Source organism: Panthera uncia, assembly GCF_023721935.1.
Source record: "Panthera uncia isolate 11264 chromosome B3 unlocalized genomic scaffold, Puncia_PCG_1.0 HiC_scaffold_1, whole genome shotgun sequence".
Lineage (NCBI taxonomy): Eukaryota > Metazoa > Chordata > Mammalia > Carnivora > Felidae > Panthera > Panthera uncia.
This window is the reverse complement of record NW_026057582.1, coordinates 84,310,205-84,337,839: the sequence shown is the minus strand read 5'-3', so window position 1 is coordinate 84,337,839 and position 27,635 is coordinate 84,310,205. Positions and strand designations below refer to the sequence as shown.

The following is a 27,635-nucleotide window of genomic DNA, read 5'->3' as shown; positions in this document are numbered from 1 at the left end:
AAGAATGGGAAACCAGAGATCTCATCCAGTTGTAGTTTAGAAAGCTTACTTTTGCAAATTTTACTAATACCTATGAGTTAACACAAAGACCTAGTGCTGGGGTCCTCTCAGAGCCCTGGATGGGCATGTGCAAGAGGAGGGCCCAGTGTAAGCAACATTAGCTTCACAGTAAACCCCCCTCTGCCTGCATACAGTAAGAACTGCTTAAGCATTAACTATTATTGTTGGCTCCATTTTCTGAAAGTCCTACCCTTGTGGTGGCAGGATGTCTACCATCAGTAGCTCCAGATTCATATCCTGCCAAGTTCTTGTGAAGCAGGAAAGACAAAGTGCCTCTTTCAGTGCTTCATGTACCAGGATTTCGTTTGTACCCACTTGAGTCATGGGTCCAACGAATTGTACACCTCATGTTGCATTCTTGCAGCTAAAGGTGGAAGAATACTCCCCACACGGTGGGGGTTGAGAGTAGGGAAGGGGCTGCTTTCACAGAGGCAGTTTGGAAAAATTAAAGGGTCTGTGCATGCTGAATGAGAAAAAAGATGTCCATTTCCTGTGAATGTAGAGCAAACTCTGAGAAGAGAGAGCAGAAGGAAAGGGGAAGGCCAGCAAAAGAGAAGGGATGACAGAATGGAAAATGGAGGTGTCCAAGGTCCTCTCCAGCTTGGCAGCTTGGGTAAGGCCCTGATAGACTAAACAGGCATGTCCATCCTCCGAGGATCCCACTGGCCTGGGTGAGCACCATGTGGCCTTAGCCAAACCCTGCTGCGCCTGCTGGCCCTGCTTCAGACTGACTGGCCCCAAGTGTCCTCTGCCTGTCTCCTGTCCTCTCACCCTGACCTTTGTTCCTCTTGGTCCACCTCACCCTGTCCCTGCTCCTTAATCACAGCCTTTGCAGGGAGGTCTGGTGTGGGGAGATCAGCAGGACTTGTGCCAACAAATTTGCTTCCTGGTTCTTGGTCCCTCCCTCTTCCCACTTTGAAAAGGAATTAAGTAAAATGTTAAATCTTGGCACATAATTCATTTTCTCTTGTCCACTCTGAACTCCGTGGCCCCTCTATAGACCTGCTCCAACAAGGTAGCCACTAGCTATGTGTGGCCACTCTATTACACTTCAAAGGTAGCTAGTCTGAACTAAGACATGCTATAAGTTCTGTGAAAACTGGATAGCTACATGCAAAAGAATGAATCTGGACCACTTTCTTACACCACACATAAAAAGAAATGCAGAATGGATTAAAAATCTGAATGTGAGACCTGAAACCATATAACTCCTCAAAGAAAACACAGGCAGAAAACTCTTGGATATCAGTCTTAGCAATATTTTTTGGTGTCTGTCTCCTCAGGCAAGGGCAATAAAAACAAAGCTAAACTATTGGGACTACATTGAACTAAAAACCTTTTTCACAGTGAAGGAGACCATCAAAAAAACTGAATAAGAGAAGATATTTGCAAATGGCATATGTGATAAGGGGCTAATATCCAAAATATATAAAGAACATGTGCAACTCAACACCAAAAACACAAACAATTAGAAAATGGGCAGAAGACCTGAATAGGCATTTCTCCAAAAAAGACGTTCACAAGGCCAACAGACACATGAAAATATGCTCAACACCACTCATCATCAGGGAAATGCAAATCAAAACCACAATGAGATATCACCTCAGACCTTTCAGAATGGCTAATATTAAGAACACAGAAAACAGCAAGTGTGGGAGAGGATATGGAGAAAAAGGAACCCTTGTGCACTGTTGGTTGGAATGCACATTGGTGCAGCCACTATAGAAAACAGTACAGAGGTTCCCCAAAAAATTAAAAATAGAGTTACCATACAATCTAGTAATTCCACTTTAGGGTATTTAACTGAAGAAAATGAAAATACTAATTAAAAAAGATACATGCCTTCTTATGTTTTTTACAGCATCATTTACAATAGCCAAGATATGAAATCAACCTAAGTGTCCATCAACAGACAAATAGGTAAAGAAAATGTGGGGTGTGTGTGTGTTTGTGTATGAATATACATATGAATATATGTGGTATATATATATATACATGAATATACATATGAATATTATTCAGCAAGAAAAAAGAATGAAATCTTATCATTTATCATTTGGAAAAACAGAGATGGACCTAGAAGGTATTATGCTAAGCAAAATAAGTCAAGACGGAGAAAGACCGATACCATGTGATTTCACTTATATGTGGAGTCTAACAAACAGAATGAATGAACAAATGAAAGCAGAAACAAAAATCATAAATACAGAGAGCACACTGGTGGTTGGGGCAGGGGGGTGTTGGGAGGATGGGCAAAATAGGTGAAGAAGATTAAGAGGTACAAACTTCCAGTTATAAAATAAGTAAGTCAGGGGGATGAAAAATACAGCCTAGGAAATGTAAACAAAAAGATAAGCTATAAACTGTAAAACACGCAGTGGATTTTGAAGACTTAGTATGAAAGAAATGTAAAATATCTCCTTAATAATTCCATATGTTGATTATAGTTGAATTGATAATACCTTGAATTATTGGGTTAAATAAATGCATTGTTGAAATTAATTTCTCCTATATCTTTTTACTTCTTAAAATGTGGCCACTAGAAAGTTTAGTAAGACATATGTGGCTTGCATGACTTTCCTATTAGACAGTGCTGCTCTAGGCCTTTTTTCCAGAAGCATTCTCATGCACGCATACCCATGTAATTCTGCACCTAATCTCAGGAACTATTCAGAGTGCCCCAAGTTCCATCCATGGGCCCTAGCTCAAGCTGAGAATCTCTGAGTCAGGAATGCCATGGTTTTTACCAGGCTCAGCATCAACCACACCATACTGCACAGACGAAGTAAACTGAGCACAAAACTCTCCTCTTAGTCCAAAGAGCTGAGCCCAGGGACCCTGTCCTCTGGGGAGGTGGGGGTGCCTGGCCCTGCCATGCATGTGTGGAGGGCTGGCACTGGGGGTTACCTCATGGTATGTGATGCTTCAGCTCTGCCTCTGTAGCTTCCCCTGCCAATCTGGTGGTTCCAGATGAGGCCCACATCAGTTCAGGGAGATGTTTATTCACTCAGCGAGATGTGTTTTTCAGGGATGGCTCTGAGACTGGCCCTGGTCATGGAGGGTAGGTGGGCTCCAGGCTAGGCTATGCCCAGCCTGGGGAAGGGGACACAGACTTCTAGTCCAGAGAGCATAATCCTGGGCTCTGCCACTCACGAGCTGTGGGTCTTTGTGCATTGCTTCATGTATGACTCACTTTGGAATAAGTTGTTCTTCATTCATAGCTATCTATGTTTTACATTGACTTTTCCATTAGATTTTATAGCTGGCTCATACAAATTAGAAATATTCCCCCATTAAATTATTTTTCACTTTTTTGAGACTTATTAATTTTCTTTTTCTTTTTTCTTTTTTGCCAATTCTGTAATAATACCTTTTAGATCCATTTGTGCTAAGTTAACATTAATTCAGTTTCACTTGCCTTGAAAAACAAATCATATTGTTAAATTACATAGTGAACTGACAGTGAAAACACTGAATTCACGTCCTTTTAGGAGAACACTTCGTGCCACTGTGTACACTGAAAAGTTTAAACAGGTGACTTCACAAAGTCTTCTTCTGTGGTATCCATAGTCTAAGAGTTTCCTGCTTTGTCTCTGTTACCTTTATGTGGTAGGTTTGCCATTTGAGTCTAATGGAAATCCTCTAAATTCCTAGGATTAGCCAAAGGAAAGGAGTGAGGGTACAGTTGAGGGTGAGGGGCTTAGAACCAGAGTCCAGAGCTCTTCAGGTTCTGCACAGGGCCGGCCACACCAGCATCCCCAGGATCCTGGCGGCAGAGAGCTGCTGAGGAGGTCTGGCCTCTTGTCTCCTCTCATATGCTCAGCCCTCCTCTCGTATGCTTGGCCCTCCTCCCTGAGAGGCTCATCTGGCTCAGGCTGAGGCTGGGCTGCAGTTGCCACAGTTCTGCCCCTACCCTGGCCAAGACCTTCAGCCTCAGGGAAACCAGCTTCCTGCCACTGCTCCTAGGACTTGTCTCCCCTCCTTGCTGCATCTGCAATTCTGTTGCTCCATGTCTGAAAGGGGTGCTCCACCTGTGGGCCCTGGAGCCCTGCCAGAGGTTTCTGGAGATGCTGGTTGGCCCAGCCTCTTGGGGAAGAGGAGAAGGTGCTAGGCTAAAGGAGTGACTTGGGGGGGTGGAGCCCCAACCTGTTTATAGGATCATGGCTCCTCGGAGCCTGGCAGATTCTCAGTCCCATTCCCTTGGAATAGTTGCTGCCAGCCAGCGAGGGAGCTGGCATCTTGGGAGGAGCTGGAGTCTGGGAGTGTCAGTATGGAAAGACTGACAACTAGGGGACCACCTGGCCATCCTCACCAGGTAACAGTGTTGCCAAGCCCTTGGGCATCGCTCAGGGCAGGGCCTGGGGCCAGGGTGCATTCTGAGAAGCCTGACATAGCTAACACCGAGGTAATTCTGACCTCTGGCAAAGGCCTGGGTCCCAGAGCTGGGGTCTCAGCCTAGGCAGAGGCCAAGGGTGGGAAGTAGAAGGTAAGGGGTTCTGTGTTTGGGGATGGGGAGTGGGTGGGGTGGATAGATGATCAGCTCTCATAAAAGTAGAGGGCCTGGGAGACCAGAGCCTTCCCTCTCCACTGTGAGTGATCAGCCAGTAGCCCCCTTAGAGGCTCTTACCCTCCTTCCCACAAAAGCTCACAGGCTGCATCAGAGAACACAGTGGCTACGTGTCACCAAAGGATACCCCACCAGGCCCATAGTTCACCACTGCAGGTAGTGAACTTCTTGGAAATGGTTGGGGCCAAGGGACCACCCTGTGTGTCTCAAGAGGTCTGCCAGGCCAACTCCCCACCCTCTGCCAGTTACTTCCCGGGCCCAAGAGATGAGGCTGCAACCAGGCCAAAGAGGTCTATAAACAACTAGCCCCACTCCTTCCGTGTGCTTCCCCTTAGCCCAGATTTGTCTTCCTCTGCTGTGGACCAAGGCCAGAGGGACTGGCTCCTCAGGTCTCCCCTGGTGCCCCAGGCAGTGGCCATGACAGGGGCTAAGTGTGCTAAGCACACTGTCCTGAGGCATTTGCCTCATTCTTCAGACGTTGCCAGGCCTCTGGAACCTTGACCCTGAGACCCAGGCCTGAGTCAGATCCAGTCCAGCAGTTCCAGACTGGTGTTTCTGCAGAAGACTTGCCTGACTCAGTCCAGGGACCAGGCAATCGGGGGAAGGATAGAGAGACACCCCTCCACTGAAGGATGACACCCACTGCCCCAGCCCGTGTCAACCTGAGGTCTAGAAGACCACCCCCTCCAAGGTGGACATTAGTGAAAACGCCTTGATGGGGGGCTGGGAAGAACCCAAGGCTGCAGGAGCTGGTGGTGGAGGGTTTGGACAGCCCGGGGTTAATCTGCTCCTCCTGTCAGGAGCCTGAGCCCCTGACCCTACAGCCTCCAGCTGTGGAAGTTTCTGAAGTATCTGTCTTCGTCCTTGTCTCCCTGGGGAAGGCCGGGCATCTTTTCCTGCTACCCTCTGCCTGCTCTAGGCCCAGCCCAGGGGCAAAACTGAAGCTCAAGGTGCAGTGGCTCTGGGAGCTTGAGTCGGCCCACATGCCTGGAAAACACCTTTCCTGCAGCTGATGTTGTTGGGACTGACTGAGTCCCCAAGACCAGACCCTTAACCCTCAGCCTTCAAGTTGGCTCCTGGGGCAGCCTCAGTAGTGGCCTCACCCAGCGTCTTTCCTACTGGAAGAGGGAACTGGAGCCTGCCCTGGCAGCAGGAGCTGAGCTGGCAGGACAGGCGAAGCATCCAGGACTTGCTCTGGAACGTGCCTGCTGTGAGATCTGGGAGAATCAGCTCAGCATGACTCAGGAGACACGGGGCCTGAGGCTGTTCCTGAAGTTTCCAACCTCCCTCTCTCCAACCTCCTCTACCACACAGGTCCCTGGGTGCCAACAGGGGGAAAGGCAGCCTGCTCATTTTTCTCCTCCTGATGAAGACCCCATGGTCACAGATACTCCAGACCCCTATATGGGGACTCCAGCCCCCTCAAACTTCCTTGGGTCATATCTCCTGTCTTGAGCAGGGGTCAGCACTGAGTCTCTCCATAGGGAGGAGGCTGGGGGAGGCCCTGGGAGAAACAGTGGCTGACACTCTCAGCAGGGAGGTACTCCCAGGATCTTCCAGGAAGCTGGGCTGGGGGTCCTTCCTGGAGAAGCTCTCCATAAGCATCCAGGGTCAGTCATCAATTAAGGATTGATGGGATGATTTCAGATGGGAGGACATTTCAAAAGGGAAGGGGAAGCCGCAGTGCCCTCAGGAGAATCCTATTAGTTCAATATTCACATTGGTCTAAAACAAATCTATGAAATTCTGCTGTCTAGATATCCACAGGGCAGTGGGGGAAAGTTGCATGCTTTTACAAAGAAGCAAAGTCCTGGGAAGGTAGAACAGCACAGGAGATATGAGCTCTGGCCTTAAAGATCTGGGTTTGAATCCTGACTATGTCACCTACTAACTCTGTGACCTATGGCAAGTTGACCTTTCTGAGCAGTTCTCTCATCTGTAAAATGGGAGGAAAGCAGAATACTATCTTGTACTATCTTAGGAGGTTGTCAGGAGGATAAATCAAGTTGGAATACATAACATGCTTAGTACCTAGAAATGCTTAGTACCTAGAAATATGACAAGCACTTAATAAACAGTAATAAGAGCAATTATCTGGAAACTTTACTTTTTTGCTAAGCATTCTACAGGTGTTAACACATTTAGCCTCTACTAATTCCACTACATATGAGGAATTGGAGGCACTGGGAGGTTTAGTGACTTGTCCAGGGTCACACAGCAAGTAAGCAGAGGACCAGGGTTTAGATCCAGCTATCGTGGCTGGGAGCCTGCCTTGACCACCCCACTCCACCTCCCTCAGTAGTAATTACTGTAATTACTGTCACTGCCCATCCTCTGGTGCTCTGCAACATTGATGGTTTTAGGTGTGACAAGAAATAGGGTTTCACCCTGGAAAAATATCCCGCCAGGGAACAGTGGGCTTTCTGAGATTGAGAGGCTTTTGGTGACCAGAGAGAGAAATGGGCAACAATGCTCAAATTGGGCACGGTGACTGTCTGGAAAGGAGCAACTGGGGACACTTAGAAGCCCCATGTGGCTCTAGAGCAGCGCACAGGCTGTGGCCTCGAGAATGAGGGGGAGCAGGGGCTGCCTCTGTCCTTGCCCTGTCCTGGAGTGGGGCATGGAAGCACAGCTCCCTCCTGGGCCCCAGGACCCCAGCCATCACTTCCTCTGTCCAGGCAGTGATAGAATCTGGGTGCAGGGAGGACATGGAACCAGGTGTCTAAAAAGCCATGAAACGTCTACCATTTATAAGCTCTGGCTTAAGGCGTGTAGGGTCAAAGTGTTGCTAGTGTCACTGGAGTTAAGCCCCAAGAAGGGAGAAACAAGTAGGCCTTGCAGGGGGTTCGGGGTCGGGGCAGGCGGGGGGGGGGGGTTGGATATCACATATGCTCTGCCAGAAAGCTGACAGGAATGACAAAGATACTCAGCATGAAGGCACAGGACAGTGATGTGGGGACCCACAGGGCACTGGTCCTGAGCGACCCTGCTGTGGTCCATTGTCCTTTAAGTTTCTCTGTGGGAATAGAGAGCTGGTCTGTGGACACTGAGGCAGCCCCCAGCAGGCAGTGTCTGTGCAGAGCTGAGATGGGCCCTGGCAGGAGACTTCTGGATCATGGGCACAGAAGGGACTGATGGTGGGAGGGCACAAAGCAAGAAAGCTCCTTGGTGTCATCGCAGCACTATCTCCCCACCACATGAGGCCGAATGTCTATCATGGAAGCACAGTGTCACCTCTACCTCAGCCCGCAGGGACTTGCTGTAAGAACCTTGCGCAGGGTGCCCAGTAACAGCTCCATAGCCAGGCCTCAAGAAGAACAGAAACCCTAGGCACCCAGGATCTAGGCAGTAGCAAGGCCCTCAGCAGTAGGGATGTGAGGATAGCCCCCAGGTGCCCTGTCCCCAGCAGGACTTGGGGCATCCTACTTGCCTACTGCTTGTCCTTCACCACCTCTGCTCCTTTTGCCCCTGTGCACTTGTGCCCACTCAGTTCCTTCTTCCTCCTCACTGGGCTTTTTGTCTGTGGGCTAATGTGGCCTCCCCAGTGCCTTAGTTCACAATGGCCTCTTGCTCACGGTAATGGCCTGATGCTCTTGGAGTTTCCTATTTCACACTCAAGAGAGGGTGAGTGCCCATGGCTGTCACAGATGACTGGGCTTCCCAGGGCCCAGCCTCCCTGGTGTCGAGTCCCATGTCCTGTCCAGAGGGCTGAGGGGTGCTGAACAGCAGACTCACATGCTTCACCAAAGGGCTGCCCTCTCTGGGGGCCCTGGGTGGGGGCAACCCCAAACTGACATGTCCAGTGTGGTGGCCATTCCTTGGCCCTCATTTCCCTGCTTTCACCACTGCACTGTGCAATCCTGTCCCTGAAGGGGAGGGGATCCCACAAATTCCACCCCCTGGGTGGCCTGCCATGCCTTGACTCCTATAGCCTGGAACCACAGCTCCGAGGACAGTGGTGGGCACAGGCTATTTGGCCCCAGAATGCCATGCAGCATCATGGAGCATCTTAGGAGAAACCTCAGCACAGACTGTGGGCTCGAGTTTGGGCAGGAAGGACTGAATAGTCTGTTATTTCTCTCCAGGTGGAGGCCTCTGCTTGCTGGCGGCTTACTGTGAAGGTCCTGGAGGCCAGGAACCTGGGCTGGGCTGACCTGTGTGAGTAATGGTTTCCTGGGCTCCAGGGGTGCAGAGATGACCAGACCCTATGGGAAAGGCCCAGGCGAGAACCTGGGGGCTGGGCTGGTTGTGGTAGGAACTTGGTGAGTCCCCTGGAGAGGAGTGTAAGGAATTCTCTCTGACACTGTTCTCTTGATGTTGGCAGTGAGTGAGGCAGACCCCTACGTGACCCTACAGCTGCCCACTGCACCTGGGACAAAGTTTAAAACCAAAACAATCACCAACTCCAGTCATCCTGTATGGAATGAGACCTTCAGTTTCCTGATCCAGAGTCGGGTCAAGGTAAAGGCCAGGGCCACCCTCCTAAGGACAGGCTATATCCTTCTTTTGGAACACATTTCCCTCCAGGGCTCAGTCGGAGACACTGGGGAGGTATCTTTGTTCCCAGCCTGGATACGGCTGTGTGGGAGAGAATGTGTGACCCAGCAGCTGGCTGTGAGTCTGACCTCTGGCAAGTTGCTGGTCCTCTCTAAGGCCATGGGTGGAAGGGAGACAGGAAGAATCCCTTCCTGATGGGGTTGTTGTGAGGTTAAATGAGATAAATGCATGGAAGCTCCTGGTACATATGGTGCCCTGGGGGACCAGCAAGCTGGGGTGGAGGTGGGGGCGGCGGGGGGTGGGGGGAGATTGGAGGTGAGGAAACACTGAAAGGATTTTATTTTTTATAAAAAACAATTAAAGGGTGGGGGAGATTAGGAACTTTGCCAGATTTCCTTTTACTGCTTTGAAGTTTTACTATCCTTTTTATTTTGAAGTACAAAGTATGGAGGCATAATAATCTTTCCTGACCCTGGACATCAAGTAAAGTTTCAACAGGTGTGAAGTACAGTAATGAGTAAATAATGTGTCAAGTTGCTGTTCTCGGGTCCCTAGAATATTCTGGAGCTAAACGTCTATGATGAGGACCCAGTCACGGAGGATGATGCCTGCTTCAAGATTCTCTATGACGTCTCAGAAGTCCTCCCTGGCCAGCTGCTCCAGAAGACCTTCTCCCTGCGTCCCCAGGTGGGTGGGGGATCCCCTTGGGCCCCACCTCTCTCAGCTCCAGGCTGAGGAAGTTACATTTTTGCCTATCTATTGGGATGCTGCTGGGTTGAATTCATCTCAGAAAGATGGCAACCCCTCCCAGAGATTTACACATTAATAGGAAAGGAAAAGGCTTAACTAGACTGTTACAGACTGAATCACTCCATGGAGGGATTTTAGTCATCTATGGGAGGAAGGTTTCAGTGGTGAACAACTTCCTAATGTCCATCAAAACACAGCTCAGGGTAACTAACCCTTGGGGCAGTTGTGGGATCCATCACTCCTGCTCACTGCCTCTGATCTCCCGTGGTACCCAAGGCCTGCTTTATGAAGGCCTCTGCTCTTTCTCCAGCAGGTAAGGAGTGGGAAGGCAGGGTTCTGGGGTCAGGTTCCCCACCAGAGGAACAGGAGATGGGCCCTGGGTGTCCTTAAGCCTCTTTAGGCTTGTGCTCATCCCTCTCTTCAGCCCTGCCAAGAAGAGAGAACTGCTCTCTGCAGACTTATCAGCTGTAGGTAACTTGGGCAGGTAGACCATCTTTCCCTAAGCCTCAATTTCCTCATCTGTAAAGTGGGAAGAATTGTTATACTGTGCATCCCTGAGACACTGCTCGAGACGAGACAGTGCGTTGTCAAAGAACTGTGTCAACTCCAAAGATATGTGTAAATGTTGATGACTTGTTTGTCTTTGATTTCAGGGACAGGAGGAGCTGGACGTGGAGTTCCTAATGGAAAAAATGTGAGTAACAATCACACAGTCTGGGGAGAGTCTCAGGACCCAGGATTTATTTAGGGAAATGTCTTTGACCCAGATTCTCCATCCCTTAGTCCCCACCCCTGCCAGTCTGGGTGGAGGGTCTTAGAGGAAAGTCACTGCTTCCTTGGCCCCACTGTCCCTCTCTTTCCTCACCTTGCACTTTTCAGAAGCACCCTCCTCATGAATGGTACCCAGGACTTAGGGTCCCTCAGCATCTCCCTGGGGAGGCCCCAGGGAGGCTGGAGGCTAGCCTGTGAGGGGACAGCCCAGTGCAGGGAGTATTCACCTTTGCCAGGCTGAGCTCCCGATGTCTTGATTTTTCCAGGTCAGAACGCCCAGAAAACCTCATCACCAACAACGTCCTTGTGGTAACCACTCTCCTCAGGCTTGTAAGGGCATCTGAGGGAGGGGCCCCAGAGCTGAAACTGAGGTAGGAGGTGCAGAAGGGACAGGCAGGGACAGAGGCTTGTGGTACTACCACCCCTGGCCTCCCAGCGAGGTGGTTACCGGGGCTGTGATCAGGGGCTGGGGCTTGGAAGGGCCAGGGCCTTCAGGGAATATGGAGAGAGAGAGTTTGAGGCTCTGCTGAGAGGAGGTTGTAGCCCAAGGCTGGATGGCTGAGGGAGTGTTGGGGGAATTTTAGGTGTTCCTGACAGTGTTGTCACCTGTGATGGACTTAAGTTCTCAGCCTTGGAAGGTGGTGAGCAAGTCATGAAGCCCAGGCCGGGCTGGGGTGTTAGTACTGAAGTAGCAGAGGCTCAGAGGGAGTTTCCAGTGTGGTTGCTTCCAATCTGGGGGCTCTGGGATAGCATCAGGGGGTCAGTCAGCTCCTCCTTGAGACACTGGACAGTCCTGGTCAGCTCTTTTAAAACAGAGCAAACTCACAAAGCTGCAGTGGTAACCAATGCACTTTCTACTCAAAGCTCACAGGTGAGCAACACAGCCATGACCTGGGAGCAGGGCTGGGCCTAAGGTGAGGTAAGGCACATAGAGTCCCAAACTGAAGAAAGCATTTACCCTCAGGGTTGTGCAAGTGCCTGTTTGATGGGCTAGCATCACTTTTACAAATGCATGTTAAAATCATCATACCTAGGCAGCTGCTTTTTATCTGAGTGATAGAGACCAGTGGTGGGTTGATAAAGTCAGCAGGTCTACAGGAGAGGATCGGTAACAAGAGCCGGGTGGACTGTGGGTGTCAGCTGACAGGCATTACAGAGAATGAAAGGCATTACGGGCTCATTTGGCCAGCAGGTCAACAGGAGGACAGGCTGGAGGTACCTTCACTGTTAACATTGTAAAGGCTTCTCCAATCATAGACCAGTGGTTTGCACGCTACTGTTTGGGGGCAGTTATGGTAGAACACACTCTCCAGATTGAGTCCAGAGAAACACAGAGAAGAAAGAATGGTGTCTGAGGCTTGGGTGGCCTTCAAAGATCTCTGATGTTTGGCAAATCTAGGAAAGCCGGGGGTTGGGTGTGCAGGGTGGAGAAGGGACTCTCCTGGCTGCTCCAGAACACCTGACTTGGCAGTTGCAGCAGATTAGAAGTGTCTCGAGTCAGGGGTTCTGCCTCCAGTCCCACTCTGGCCCTCACTTCCCGTTCTGCGTGTGGTGGATTTGGGACAGAGGGGTTCTGAGAGCAAAGCCAGGGAGACCTCAGCTTTCCCTCCAGAGCCCCCTGCCCATGATGTGGTCTGCCCCAGGCCCGAGAGCTGTCATGCCTGGATGTCCATCTGGTCAGCATTGGGAGCACAGCCACGGTCACAGGTGAGGCCTGCTCAGAACCAGGTCTGGCTTCTGCCTGAGGGTGGCTCAGAACCAGGTCTGGTCTCTGCTAGATGGGGTGACTAGAAACCTGTACAGAGTGGGAGGTGAGCAGCCGAGCAGAGCTTGCCTCTTTCTTCTTGCCCGCACTGGACAAGGGCAACAAGTCTCCTCTAGGCAGAAGGGTCCCCTGACCTGGAGGAGGCTATGTAGCAGGAGGTAGGAGTCCCATGGGGGTTGTGGGGCCCAGAAGACTGGGGAGGACTCTTTCCAGAATCCTGTCTACCGGCCCGGGCTCCCAGGCCTTGGCCAAGTTCAAGCAGCACTGCCGATTTCCCTGGGTCCCTGCCGGGATTCCTGGCTCTTGTTCCACTTGTGCTAATCTGCCCATTTTCTCCCTAGATCAGGATGAGCTGGAGTTGGTGCTGAAGGGCTCATATGAAGACACACAGACCTCTGCACTAGGCACAGCATCCTTGCGCTTCCATTACATGGCAGCCCAAGAGGCAGAACTGAGTGGGCATCTGAAGGTAGGTCTTTGCTTTGGAGCTCTCCCAGCCTTGGACCAGCTCCAGCTGCTGTGGGCCCCTCTCAGGCCAACACCAGGCTCCTGTGGCCTTGCCAGCCTCCCCCAGTTAGACACTAAGCCCTTGGCAAGACAGGGAAATCACCAGAAGCCTCAAGTGGGCATGGGGGCTGTTATGCCTTGTCAGACTGTCTGAACTTTTCAATGGCTCCTGCAATGATGCTTTTAGATTAAAATCCCATATCTGTGCCCACAAGGCCTGGCCCTTGCCCACCTCTGTTGCCTCATCTTGGTCCACGCTCCCCCTCTTTATGATGCTCTAGCCATACTTGTCTCTTGCTTTTCTAACATGCCAAGTGCTTTCTCTCTTCTACCTCTGACTCCTTTCAAGGCTGCCTGATCCTCTACTTCCTCTTTCTCCTTTTAGATCTCAGCTCAGATAGCACCTCTTCAGAGAGGTCTTCCTTGACTCCCCATCTTAAATAGACCCCACACACCCCTCCTTTGGTTATTGTATCATATCACACTGCTTATTTCCTTTACAACATTTTTTCCCTTTACAACACTTACTAACATCTGTTCATTACCTAATTCATTATAAATTCATACCATAATTCAGTTAGAACCATAAATATTAGCAAGAATTTTTATAATTAGTAATTGTAATTACCATAATTATAATAATTATAAATATTGTGATTATTTTCATATTATCAGAGAGGGACTGTGTCTGGATCACTCTCTAGATACTCAGTAAGGATTGGCTGAATGAATGAATATTTCCCTCCAGAGGTTGGAAAGGAATGCCTGGAATTCAGACAAGTCAGCTGAGCACCTCACTGTGCCTCTAAGGTCCTTGGCCATGGGAAAGGAGGTGACCATTAACGTTCCTGCTACAAACGTAAGTGGCTTCAACTAGATGGGGAGCCCAGGCCCCCAGGGTCTACCCACTTTCCCTCCAGGGTCTAGGACATCCTAGTTCAGTCTCTTGCTTTGATTTCAGGCCCCAGAAGTGACACTGCAGCTCAAGACTGAGGGCTGGTAAGGGACATTCATATCTGTGGGAGACAGTGAGGGATGATCATGGGGCAGGGGAGAGCTGTGCAAAGCCTGGCCTTTGGGGATGGGAGAAGGGAGGTTATTTAGCATCTATCGTGGGCTTGGCCAACCAGTGGCTGAGCTATGCAGTGTCCCCTGACTCTTGGATCCTCTACTGCCCAGCCCTAAGGAGCTGGCTATGCACCTGGGCTTTGATCTGTGTGCAGAGGAGAAAGCTTTCCTGAGCAGGAGGAAGCAGGTGGTGGCCAAGGCTCTCAAGCAGGTCTTGCAGCTGGACAGAGACCTACAGGAGGATGAGGTTTGGGGGTGCAATACCTTGGAATGACCTTAAGGAAGTACCCGATTCCTATGCCCTCCCTAGACACTCTAGTCAGCAGACATGGGAGTGGACATGGAGCAGGGTGGGGGTGGTGGTGAAGGGGGTAAGCTCTGGGGTTCTCACTCTCTTTGGGGATCTGTCCAGGGCTGAGATCTGTCACTTCCTGGGGGAGGGGCTGGGTACTAGCTCTAATCCCGACTCCAGTCAGGCCCTGGCCATGAGGTCCCTTCCCTGGAGCCAGGAAGTAGTTTCATCCTGGGTCCTTGTTAAGCCAGCCTATTTTTGTGTGTGGTCCAGGTCCCTGTTGTGGGCATAATGGCCACAGGAGGAGGTGCCCGGGCCATGACGTCTCTCTACGGCCACCTGTTGGCCCTACAGAAGCTGGGCCTCCTGGACTGTGTGACCTACTTCAGTGGCATCTCAGGCTCTACATGGTGAGGGCCCTGGGGACTGGAAGACATAGATGATCAGGTCCCAGAGGGGAATGGGATAGACACCAGGGGAACCTTCTCTGTGAGGAAGCCACATGGGTGTGAGCAGTCCGGTCTGACGGGTGCCAAAAGTGACTTTCTCAAAAGGGAGGAAGTAGATGTTACAGAGGTCCTGCCATGGGAGAGGCATTGTAGGACATCATTCCATGCTACCGAAGAGGTGTAAGGCAGCTGATTCAGAAGGAGCTGGGTTTGAGTCTCTGCAACACCACTTCCTGGGCAACTTATTTCCTCTGATTCTCAGTTGACTCATCTCCAAAATGGGGGTAATAGTAGTACATACTTCATAGGACTGTAATGGGACAGCCCAAGTAAAACACTTAACATGTATGATAAGTACCAGGAACTCCACATTGGTAGCTCTCTTCTCTTTAATTGTTGTTACCTCATTAAATCCTTATAACACTCCCTAGGGTAGTTTCTCTTACTGCCCCTAACACACAGATGAAGAAATTTAGATGGAGAGATACTGTCTTGCCTGAAGACACCACTGCCTCCTGTATCTGACTCTGCCTATGATGAGGTGGGGCTTTTCACTGTTAGAAATTCACTCCTTTGAGTCTTACTGAAATGAGACTTTAAGGAGTAAAAGAAGAGTAAACTCTGAGGAGTTTAGGTGACAGCTGTTGACATGCAGCATCTTAAAGGGCTTGAGGACAGGCCCATGAAGATGGGTGTAGGGTCTAGATCTGTTCCATACAATGCAGTAGCTGCTAGTCACCTGTGGATAGCAACCACGTGAAATGTGGCAAGTCCAAACTGAGATGCGTTATAAAATACACAAGGATTTTGAAGACTTAGTTTGAAAAATATAAATTTATGTCAATTTTTTATGTTGATTACATGTTGAAATTATAAATTTTAGATATATTGAATTAAAATATATTATTAAAATTAATTTTTACTAGCCTTCTCTTTTTCAAAATGTACTTACTAGGAAATTTCAGATTACATATGTGACTCACATTATATTGGACAGCGCTGATCTGAGAGAAAGCCCTGAGACACATTCTCTAGATGGGCAGGGCCTTAGCTGCAGGAGTACCACGTTGGGAGAAGTGGGAGGGAGGTGTTGCAGTGACCCAAGCTGGGCCTCCGTCTCCCTCCATATTGTCCCTTTATTCTCCCAGGACAATGGCCCACCTCTACGGGGACCCGGAGTGGTCACAGGGGGACCTCGAAGGACCCATCAAATGTGCTAGAGAGCACCTGGCCAAGAGCAAACTGGAGGCCTTCTCCCCAGAGCGCCTAGCAAGCTACTGCCAGGAGCTGGAGCTGCGGGCTAAGCAGGGCCACCCCAAGACCTTTGTGGACCTGTGGGCTCTCGTGCTGGAGTCCATGCTGCATGGCCAGGTAGGGCACCTGCTTGCCAGGCAGGGCATGTGTGCACCTGCGGGACCAGGGCAACCTTGCAGTTAGTCGTGTGTGCATTTCCCACAGGTTGAGGGAGACGGGGATCTGTGGTTAGAGGAAGTAGGAACCACAGTGTCTCAGTGTCTGCCCTACTTTGGGATGCTGCCTTTTTGAATCAGGCTATTCTTCAGTTCATTGCCACAAAATAGAAATTTGTGGATCTCTCAAGAGCTTAGGGACCAGTCAATGCCAAAGTCAGTTCGGCAGTGAGACAAAAGTCTCACATTATGTTTGGGTGTCAGAGAGATTGCTTGAGCAATTTTTATTTTATCAATACTGCAATATAGAATGTATTCTTCTTCTATATCTTCATGACAGTGTTAAAAGCACAGACTCGAGCCAGATTCCCTGGGTTCAATCTCAGTACCTCTTACTAGCTATGTGTTCTTATGCAAGTTACTTAACCTCTCTGTGCCTCAGTTTTCTCATTTGTTCAGGGGGGTGAGAGAGAGGCGAGATTTAGTGAGAACAGTTCTCACCTCAAGTCGTTGTTGTGAGCATTCTGTAGTGCTTTGGGATAGAGTAAGCATTAAGTATTAGGTATTATATTTCTTTACTGTTATTGTAACACCATTAAGACAAAACTGAGGGTATGCATTTTTTTTTACATTGCTTCTTTTTTAAAATTTTTTTTTAATGTTTATTTCTGAGACAGAGAGAGACAGAGCATGAGCGGGGGAGGGCAGAGAGAGAGGGAGACACAGAATCCAAAGCAGGCTCCAGGCTCTGGGATGTCAGCACAGAGCCTGACGCGGGGCTCGAACTCACAAGCCGTGAGATCATGACCTGAGCTGAAGTCAGTCACTCAACTGACTGAGCCACCCAGGCACCCCTTTACATTGCTTCTTTAAGGAAAGTTTAGTAAGTCAACTGTTAAATCTTACATTAACTGATATTAAAGTCAGTGATTTTTTTCCCACTATTGTTTTACCACATATAATTATGCAAACGTTTCTTTTAAAGTATGTGGGGGGCGCCTGGGTGGCTCAGTCGGTTGAGCTTCTGACTTCAGCTCAGGTCACGATCTCACGGTCCGTGAGTTCGAGCCCCACGTCGGGCTCTGGGCTGATGGCTCAGAGCCTGGAGCCTGCTTCCGATTCTGTGTCTCCCTCTCTCTCTGCCCCTCCCCCGTTCATGCTCTGTCTCTCTCTGTCTCAAAAATAAATAAAATGTTAAAAAAAAATTTTTTTAAGTATGTGGAACAACTAAAACACAAAAGGTTATTGTCAGCATTCATAATTAAAAGGAAACTATCAAATATATTAGCAGAGAAAGGATTCTTGTCTTTCTTGTTTTTGGGAATCAGGAGTTTGACCAGGAAAGATTTTTTATAAATGAATGAGTGCCAAAAATGGCTTTGCTTTGAATTTTTCTTTAAATGTTATTCTTGCTGGCAAGCACAGTGCTATTTGGAAATTACCAACCATTCTTGTTTTGTATTTATTAGTTTAAAAATATTTATTATAAAAATCAGTATTTCTCATTTAAATATTATGATAATCTTCAGATTATCAAGATATAAAAATCATGATAAGAAAATGCATAAAGCAGAAAAAATAACGTAATGAATATGCACAATCTTGCCAACCAGCCTCAGAAATATAATGTTACAGAAAGAGTTGAAGCCTCCTGTGGCTCACTCCCAAGTCCCATTTCCCTCCCACCCCAGAGGGAACCACCATCCTGAATTTGGCTTTATCATCACACTCATATCTTCGGTCTTACATGTTATTGTATTGTATAATACAAAACATAAGTACATAACATACTTTACTTTTATTGTTTATCTTATTATACACCTTTTATTATACATCCTTAAGAAAAATATAATGTTACTTGCACAAATGGTTTTGTACAAGTCCCCTTGTGCACAAATGTTAGAGATTCTCTGAGCCTTGAAGATACACACCCAGCAGTGGACTTATCAGGCCATTGGGCACATGTATCGTTTGCTTTCCTACCTATTGCCAAATTGTTCTCCAAATTGTTCTCCAAAGAGGCTTCATTAATTCACACCCCTACCGTCAATGTATCATGGTTTCTTTTTCTTACGTCCTCTTTAAAATTTTAGTTTTTTGAGAGCCAAAGCATAAGAGACTGTTAAAAACTGAGAACAAACTGAGGGTTGATGGGGGGGTGGGAGGGAGTGGAGGGTGGGTGATGGGTATTGAGGAGGGCACCTTTTGGGATGAGCACTGGGTGTTGTATGGAAACCAATTTGACAATAAATTTCATATATTAATAAAAAAAAAAATAAATAAATAAATAAAATTTTAGTTTTTTGATCATTTTATGGGTGCTATACAAAATTTTGTTATAGCTTTCCATTTTCTTGATATTAATATTATTTATTAATTAATTACAATTAATATTAATAATATTTAATATTCAATAAATATTTAATTTAATATTTAATTTATAATATCTAAGTATCAAATAGAATATATAAAATATATAATATATAAATATAAATATATAATTTAATATTTAATAAATGTTTAAGAAATTTAATAATTAATAAATAATAATTAAAATATCTCAATATAATTTAAATATAAAAATAATAAATATAATATTTAAAAATAATTAAAATAATAATTAATATTAACATATTATTATCCACTTCTGGATATTAATCCTTTATCAGTTCTATTAGATTTTGACGCATAGTTTTAATATAATCCAATGTCTCATTATGTTCTTTATGGTTTGTGCTTTTAGGGTCTTGCTAGAGAAATCTTTCTCCCTCCTAAAGTTATAAAATCTCTTCCTATATATCCTTATTAAAGTGTTAAAGATTTGTTTTCCACAATTAGGACTTTAATCTACTCAGAATATGTCTTCAAGTATTATGTGGACTTGAATCCAATTTTTTTTTTTCTATATGGATAGCAAACCTTCCTAATGCCACTTGTTGATTCTTCTTTCTCTACAAGTCTGCATTGCTGCTTGTCTCACTTGTCAGCTCTCACACACTCATGGGACCCTTCCTGAGCTCTCTTCCATTCGAATGGGGCCGATTCCCTGTGCCAACACTACCCTGGCTTAGTGACTCCACATTTGTAGTACATGCTGGTATTTGACAGGGCTGACTTTCCCCCACCTGCCACCTTGGTTTTTCTCAGAATTGTCTTGGCTCCTTTTGGGCCTTAGCTCTTCTATACATGTAATGCAATCAGCCAGTCAAGTTTCATGGGAAAATTTTTGGAATTTTTATTGAAATGGCATTAAATTTATAAATGGCATAAATTTATAAAACCAATGTAATTACTTGAAATATTTTTATTTTATTAATATATCCTGTGTATTGTTTAGGTCTATTATTGAAGTTCATGTTCTGGTGTGAGGATACAGTGTTTTATTAGTGGCTTTCCCATCTGGTGGAGGTATAGTTACTATAGAGTTGGGAGAAGCTTCTTTTAAGTTTATTTATGATGTGCTATAAAATGCAGTTTGATCTGAGGCTATAAAGAACACTTTTATTTAATTACCCTTTGATTCTCCAGGAATGACTTCGTGCATGGTTTTATGTACAAGGTTTATAGTCTTTTTTTAAAAGACAAACTTAATAAGGTTTTGGGGTTTTGGGGGTTTTTTGTTTTTTTTTTTTTTTTTTGGTTCACAGGAAAAAAATCTTATGATCTTGTTGAACAAACAATGTGTCCTTAAAAATGAGCACTGGTGTGGTTTTAAAATTTTTATTTTAATGTTAAAGCTTTTCAAATAGTCTTTTTTTTCTTAGTTATCATGCTTTATCTCTTAAAGCTAACATTCACTGTATGCTTTTTAAAAACTTTTTAATGTTTATGTATTTTTGAGAGAGAGAGAGGGAGTGCAAGCAGGAGAGAGGCAGAGGGAGAAGGAGACAGGATCCGAGGTGGGCTCTGTGCTGAGAGCAGAGAGTTTGATGTGGGCTCAAACTCACAAACCATGAGATCATGACCTGAGCCGAATCCGGACACTTAACCAGCTGAGCCACCCAGGTGCCCCCATTGCATGCTTTTTAAAATAATTATTTAATCAGAAAAATGTAGTATGTATTTCAAATTTAACTTTCTGGGTAGAAAGAAGCATTTATTATCTCCCTGCTATACCAATCCATGGCTCCAAAAGTCATTTTACACGTCAGAAAATAGAACTCCATAACAAATCACAGTTTCATTAATATTAAGTATTATTAGAGAAATAGTATAACCTGAACTTTACACAGAATGACGTTATTAGTCTACACACTTCTATAATATTGTCGTGGTTTTGTAAAAACCTGCTTGAAAATACACCAGTTATAATCAGTGCTTCTCAAACTATGTCTCTCACACATTTTTCTTTTATCTTTTGGTGGCAAGCACTGAACTGCTTAGAATCTATTCACCATTCCTCAGGAAGAAATTCAGTTTTTCTCGTGTTTTCCTGAGTTAAGAAGGTCTTACGTGTTTTTCTTCAATTCTGGACAGAAAGGCTTTGCCTTTAGTTCCCCCCCCTCCACCCCCCCACCCCAATGCAGTGCCTAGACCACATGAACCCATGGTCAACACTGCACTCAGCTTCCACACCTCAGGGGGACTCCTGAGTCATCAGAGTGGTGCTCTGAAGGGTTGGGGATGCTCATTTGGAAACTGGGGGTCTGGAGATCCAGAGGCTTGCCACCACTTCCTGGTGAGCTATTAAAAGGAAAAAGAGGGGCGCCTGGGTGGCTGTCAGTTAAGCATCCTACTCTCGATTTCCACTCAGGTCATAATCTTACAATGGTGAGATTGAGTCCTGCATGGGGCTCCATGCTGGGTGTGGAGCCTGCTTGGGATTCTCTCTCCCCCTCTTGCTCTGTTCTCTCTCTTCCGGTCTCTCTGTTCCTCTCTCTCTCTCTCTCTCTCTCTCTCTCTCTCAAAAACAAAAAAAAAAAAAAAGGAAGAAGAAGGCTGGGTATTATTTCAGTAGATGGTGGAGTGTGCTGACCCTCTCCCCCAGGTCAGAAATGGTTCATCTGGAGTAAATAAAGGACACATTTTCCCTCATCGTACAAGACAAAAGAGCAGACAAACAGGATGCCTAAATAAAAAGAAGAGAATTGGAGAATATTACCCTTTGAGAAGGGAAATTGCAGGTATTAATCAAGCTCCCCCTCTCTTCACTACATACACACTTCACACCTGAGGGACTGACTTGTATGTATGACAAATAGTGCCAGGGCTTAAGCTGTATTTGGGGATTCTTCCTGTGGTTTCCCTAGAACTCAAGTCCTATTGGGCACTAGTGCAGAACTAGGGGAAAAGATGATGCATCAGTGACAGAGGGCTGCAGGGGGAAGATGGGGGACACCGGGCGTGTGGGAGGGGTCTCCTCACTAGAAAGGTAGGGCTAGCATCCTGGGACATACATCTGCTGATCATCAGAATCATCTGGTGAGACCAAAGAAAAAGCAAATTCCTAAGTGGTTTTTGCTGATTCTCAGGAGGAAACCCAGTAATCTGTATGTTTAATTTTGCACATTCTCCAAGTAAATCAGATCATAAGGGCTGATAGGGCAGTTTGGGAAACCCCTAGGTCTGGCTACTGAGTGCGGTGCCTTCCAGTTCAGAGAGCCTAAGAGAGGGACGGTGTATCTGTGTGTGGCACACGCCCCGCTTTGGCAGAAGCAGCCAGGACCTGTGGAAGCCTCGTTCCCCAGGTGGGGCTCCAGCCAGCCACCACCATTAACCTTGCTGATGCTGGAAATGAACCCTATTTGCATCCTTGGTCTGGGATAGAGGGAGACCTTTCTGTGCTCCTAGAACTCCGTGAGACTCTGCGGAGGCTCCTCAATAAGGCGAGCCACAGTCCTTGCCATCAAGGCAGAACTTGGAGTTTTATTGAAGAGAAAATTGGAAACAGAGGCAAGACTAATCAACGGGGTACAACTTCAACTGTGCAAAGCAGGAAAGAAGGGGGTGAAGAGGGAGAGGCAAGGATGACCGGAAAGCATGTTGGAAGGGCTGAAACTTGAACTGCATTCATGTGAATCTAGAAGGGACAGCCCATCCCCCGACAGAGCTTACAATGTGTACTGAAAGGGGATTCCTGTGTCCTTTCTGGAAAGCAATGTATGTGTGTGTGTGTGCCTTTGTGTCCATGTGTCAGGGCCCACATCCACTCCACCCTTCAACCCATAAGGATGGGGCCAACGGAATCATAGGAGCAGGGGTAGGGTATTGCTGTTGACACGGTAGTCCTTGTGAATGGCATTCTTTTGAGACATGTGCAGTGCACAACCTCCATAGTCCCCCATGGTGACCCTGAATCTGGTCAGAATATGAGGGTGGGAGTGTAAACTGGATGGGTGCACCCACCCATGCCACCCAAATTCCAGCGGGGAGCTGCCTCCTCACCCTCAGCCTGTGCCTCCAGGATGCTCCCTACCTCACTTAAGCCCTCATGCCTCCCACTCCAGGTGATGGATCAGAAGCTGTCAGAACAGAGAGCTGCACTGGAGCGGGGCCAGAACCCTCTGCCCCTCTACTTGAGCCTCAATGTCAAAGAGAACCATCTGGAGACCCTGGACTTCAAGGGTACAGTCTTTAGTCCTGTCCACACTACCCTCCAACATACACACACACACACACACACACACACACACACACACACACTCATACACACACGTACGTGCATACCTCCTATGCACCCAGCAGGCCTTCAGAGGATTCAAACAGGAAACTCCTACACAGAGTGCTCAGCCTTCTGGAAGGGAGGAGGTTCTGATGGGCTAATGAGCCAGGGAGCAGAGCCCACTCTCCTGGTTGTGGGGTAGTGGGGATGTGGTCAAGGGGCTGGGTGGAAGAATGGTGAGCCCAGGAGTCAGCCAGGCAGAGAGGAGGCTAAGGCCTGTGGGGGGGGCAGTGTCTTTGGCCCCTGTCAGAGCTGGGGCTCTCCTCAACCCACTCTCCTCTCATTCCTGCCTCTTGCTCCTATTCCTACAGAGTGGGTAGAGTTTTCACCCTATGAAGTGGGGTTCCTGAAGTATGGGGCCTTTGTCCCTTCTGATCTCTTTGGCTCTGAGTTCTTCATGGGGCGGCTGATGAGGAAGCTCCCTGAGTCCCGGATCTGCTTTCTGGAAGGTGAGTGGTGGTCACTGGGAAGATTCTAGCCAGTCCTGGGCCAGGCCTCATTGCCCAGACATGATTCCCATACTCGGGTCTGGCAGAGCCCCTGGAGGTGGGGGAAACTGGAGTTGGGCTGTGGGGAAAAGCCATTGCAGGGGCAGCCCACCTGACTCCCCTCTTCCGTCCCCACCCTCCAGGTGATGGGAGGCAGGATGCTGAGGCTTGAGGGTGACTTTGGTGGGGGTTTGACCTTCAGGTATCTGGAGCAACGTTTTGTCCCTGAACTTGCTGGATGCCTGGTATGACCTCATCAGCTCTGATGACACCTGGAAGCAGCATGTCAAGGACAAAATTAAGAACCTGGGTGAGAAGGGGGGACAGTGCGAGGAGCCTGAAATGAATCTACTTCCTCTTCAGGTGCTTGGGGGAGGGCACTATCAGAGGGGAGGCAGGGCCAGGCATTTCCTGGCCTTTCACTGGACCGATGTCTGTTTCTCTGAACCCAGAGGAGTCTCCTGCCTCCATGAGGACCTCCTCGTGGCTGGAGGCCTCATGGCTGCAACCCGGAACAATGCTGGCCAAGGCATTTAAGGGCTTCCTGACAGGCAGGCCGCTCCACCAGCATAGCCTCAACTTCCTTCGGGGCCTCCAGCTGCACCAGGACTACTATAGCCAGAGAGACTTCTCCACCTGGGCAGGTAAGGGCCCCTGCCGTGTATCCCCAGGTAATAGGCTTAGGCTCCCAGGTGGAAATGGACCATGGCTAGGACTGGCGGGGGACTTGGGGGGAGGGGGGGTCGTAGCATTCCCTTCTGGGGTTGGCCTGCAGAAGGTCTTGGGAAGGGCTGGGGTTGTGTGTGCTTTCAGGGAGTGATTCCAGAAGTTAGAAGGGGACATGGAGACAAATGTAGTATGAAAGGTAGATGATCTGTGGTGGAGGGGCTGCCTCTGACTATCACTGCCTCCCCCATCAGACTGTGAGCTAGACTCCACCCCTGGCCAGCTTACGCCGCAGGAGCCACAGCTCTGCCTGGTAGATGGCGGCTACTTCCTCAACACCAGCTGTCCCTCCATGTTCCGGCCAGGCCGCAGACTGGACCTCATACTCTCCTTCGACTACTCCCTATCCTCACCCTTTAAGGTGCTTCTGGTTGCCTCATGGGAAACCCAGATACTCTAGTCAGCCAGGCCATGCTCCAGGGGCAAGCAAAGGGCCACTGGGCCACTGGCCCTGACTTCCTGGGTCCCCAAGGGGAAGGAAGGGTGACAGGCTCTAACCCACAGACTCCTGCCAGGGTCCTTGGTTGGGAAGGGCTATGAAGGTGCTGGGGCCCTGGGCTCCCAGGACAGGCAGATGGGAGGTAGCTCACCACACCCACCCCAAGAAGAACAGCTAGACAGAACTGGGAAGAGAGTCCACATCCCATCCCCTCAGGCCCCCCTGGGTGGGAGACCTAGGGACACAAGTGGGTCCCCTACTGAGGCTCTCTAAGCTCTGGGATTTGAATAACCCAGATTTAAAAAAATTTTTTTAATGTTTTTATTTATTCTTGAGAGAGAGAGAGCATGAGCAGGGACGGGGGGTGGGGGGGGGGCAGGGAGCAGAGAGAGAGGGAAACAAAGAATCCGAAGCAGGCTCCAGGCTCTGAGCTGTCAGCACAGAGCCCAACGTGGGGCTCGAACTCACAAGCCGTGAGATCATGACCTGAGCCAAAGTCGGACACTCAACCAACTGAACCACCCAGGCGCCCCATGAATAACCCAGATTTGAATCCCAAGTGGGAGCAAGGGTGCTAGGTCTATACCTCACCTAAAGATTTTAACCAAACAACATTGCAGACCACTGGAATCCTTCGCCTCCCTCCAAGGTACTAGACCCCACACAGGTCAGTACCAGGTTGTCTTGACACTGAGCAGTCAGTTTGGGCTAGAGCTATCCTAGCATTTTCAAGAGCACTGACCTGGGATGACCAGAAAGTAGCTGGTTCTCTCTGGGCCCTCCTCTCCCCAACCAGACGCTGCAGCAGACTGAGCTGTACTGCCGGGCCCAGGGACTGCCATTCCCTCGAGTGGACCCCAACCCTCAGGACCAACACCAGCCAACAGAGTGCCACCTCTTCTCGGACCCCACTCACCCTGATACCCCTGTCCTGCTGCACTTCCCACTGGTCAATGCCTCCTTCAAGGACCACTCAGCCCCTGGTAAGGCATCCCCTCCCTTCCTAACAGCCTGGCAGCCTGGACCCTCAGAGGCACTGCCTGGGTCCTTCCCAGCCCTCCTGTAGCCAGCAAAGGGAAGGGGTCTTCAGGCTACTCCCACCCAGTTTTGGACATGGCAGTGTGCTGACTTCTGTTGTGGGTGCCGCATCCTCACAGGGGCTCTCTGTTGGCACAGTCACTGTGATGCTGTCCTCTGTCATGACCCCAGGCACCCCTCCCCCGGCCTCCCGAGCTACACCTGGGCTCCTCAGCAGTCCTGTTCTGTGGTGGTGTGTGGGAATCCCTGTACCAGAGGTCTGTGTTGTCCCCCCCGTCTGCAGCCATCTCCACCTGTGCTTAGGCCCCACATTGTTGGACCGCTAGACAGCCAGGACAGAGAGGCCCCGGGCCCCTTGCTCTCAGATTCCCCTGAAGCTACCTGAGATTTCAGTTGGCTTCTGCCCTCCCACCCCAGCCCAGCCTGCCGTCTTTTCTCAGGAAGCTGGGACTCCACTCTGGGGCCTCTGAAATGTAAACCCTCATCACAGGCCTTCCAATCCTCACCTCCTGTCAATGGGTCAGACCTTTAACTCCTTCTGGTGGGAAAACTTAACTTCTGCCTTTGTACATTATTCCTGGCTTGCTGGTTCCCATTCTAATTCCAAACCTTCCAGCTCTACCCTTAACAGGCTCAGCCCACGTTGCGGAATTCTCTTTCTCTCTCAACAAAGACTGGTTCTTACAAAGCAAAAATCCCTTTGGTTTTCAGACTCTTGGCTGAATCTTTCACTGACCTGACTTTGTTGTCCCACTGTTTCCACCTTGCCCCTGAAGGTGATACAGAGGGATACTGTGAGGTTCCCTTTATAGTGGAAGTGCATTGCTATGAGGAAGTGTGGGGAGCAGCAAACCCTTCAGATCTCAAAATAGTGCGTTCATATACTAACCACATTTATATTTCTGGGCAAAGGACACAGAGGGCAGAGGAAAGCAAGGAGCCCCTTCAGTGAGGAACAGCGCCCCCCTGTGCCCAGTCTCAAGGCTTCATTCTGCCCACCCCTGGAGGCCTGTGGGTCCTACTCCTAACCCCTCCCCTCTCCGGACAGGTGTCCTACGCAGCCCCACAGAACTCCCAGCTGGCCAGGTGGATCTCACTGGGACCGCCTCACCCTATTCCCTATTCAACATGACCTACAAGGAGGAAGATTTTGATCGCCTGCTGCAGCTTAGTGACTACAATGTACGGAACAGCCAGAATGCCATTCTGCAGGCCTTGAGGATGGCCGTGAAACACCGGGCCCTGGGGGCCAGACCTCCAACAGCACAGAATTGAGGCTGCTCAGGGACCCGGCACCCTGAAGACCCTCCAGGGGCTGAGGGCTTTAACCCAAGCACAGCTGGCTACAACCATAGCCCTGCAGCCCTCACTGGGCTGGAGTTCTGGGCTGTCCCAGGCCTGGGCTTCCTCGGCAGCCAGTCTCACGACCCAAATTCTCCCTCACTTTCATCGCTGGCTTGAGAGGAGCTGGAAGTGAGCTCCTCACCAGACCAGAGTGTAGAATAGCTGGTCTGACTGGACAAAAGTGCACGTGTGATTACTTTCATGCTGAACAGAACAGATTTGGGGTACACGCTTGAGGCTTGAGACTAGGAGTGGGGACAAGCAGGGCAAGGGATGGCCTGACTGAGAGGTGGCTCCGGGCATCAGGAATCACAGTATGTTCTGAGAGTCCCCTCTTCGTCCCCTCCTCCTTTTTCTCATTCTCCTTTTATACTCTTTGTAAGCAACTTTAGTGAGCTATAATCCACATACCACATAATTCATCCATCTATAGCGTATGACTCTGTGGTTTTTCCTTGTGCAGCTTCCACCATCGTCATTTTGAGAAGATTTTCACTTCCCCGGAAGGAAGCCCCTCATCCCTTAGTTGTCAACGTCAACCCTCCCTCCCCAGCCCTAGGCAACCACTAATCTACTTTCTGTCTCTACAGATTTGCTTATTCTATTTCATATAAATGGAATCCTATAATATGTGGCCTTTCGCGTCTGGCTTGTTTCACTTAGCGTAATATGTTCAAGATTGATCTACATTGTAGCAGGTATCTCTGCTTCACCCCTTTCCAAGGCTGAATGCAATTCCGTTGTGTAGATGGCCCACTTCACCTAATGGTCATTGGTTAATGGGCCCTTGGGTTGTTTCCACTT

The 27,635-nt window shown here is 48.6% G+C and overlaps 1 protein-coding gene across 1 annotated transcript; it reads left to right on the top strand.

The window, feature by feature from the left end:
- The first annotated feature begins 619 nt into the window (after positions 1-619).
- Positions 620-27,635, top strand: PLA2G4D (phospholipase A2 group IVD). Its single transcript, XM_049614127.1, has 20 exons — positions 620-673; positions 8,713-8,785; positions 8,952-9,088; positions 9,680-9,811; positions 10,528-10,568; positions 10,912-10,954; positions 12,289-12,352; positions 12,752-12,879; positions 13,666-13,776; positions 13,879-13,916; positions 14,097-14,232; positions 14,551-14,687; positions 15,875-16,097; positions 22,582-22,699; positions 23,108-23,245; positions 23,487-23,594; positions 23,737-23,928; positions 24,205-24,371; positions 25,246-25,432; positions 26,536-27,635. The coding sequence occupies exons 1-20, from the start codon at positions 620-622 to the stop codon at positions 26,760-26,762; spliced, it is 2,454 nt and encodes an 817-aa protein (XP_049470084.1). The 3' UTR covers positions 26,763-27,635.

Coding starts and splice junctions, on each gene's coding strand:
- PLA2G4D (XM_049614127.1), top strand. CDS start 620: ATGACAGAATGGAAAATGGAGGTGTCCAAGGTCCTCTCCAGCTTGGCA. Junction 13,777..13,878: donor TTAACGTTCCTGCTACAAAC/GTAAGTGGCTTC, acceptor CTTTGATTTCAG/GCCCCAGAAGTGACACTGCA. Junction 23,246..23,486: donor CCGGATCTGCTTTCTGGAAG/GTGAGTGGTGGT, acceptor TTTGACCTTCAG/GTATCTGGAGCAACGTTTTG.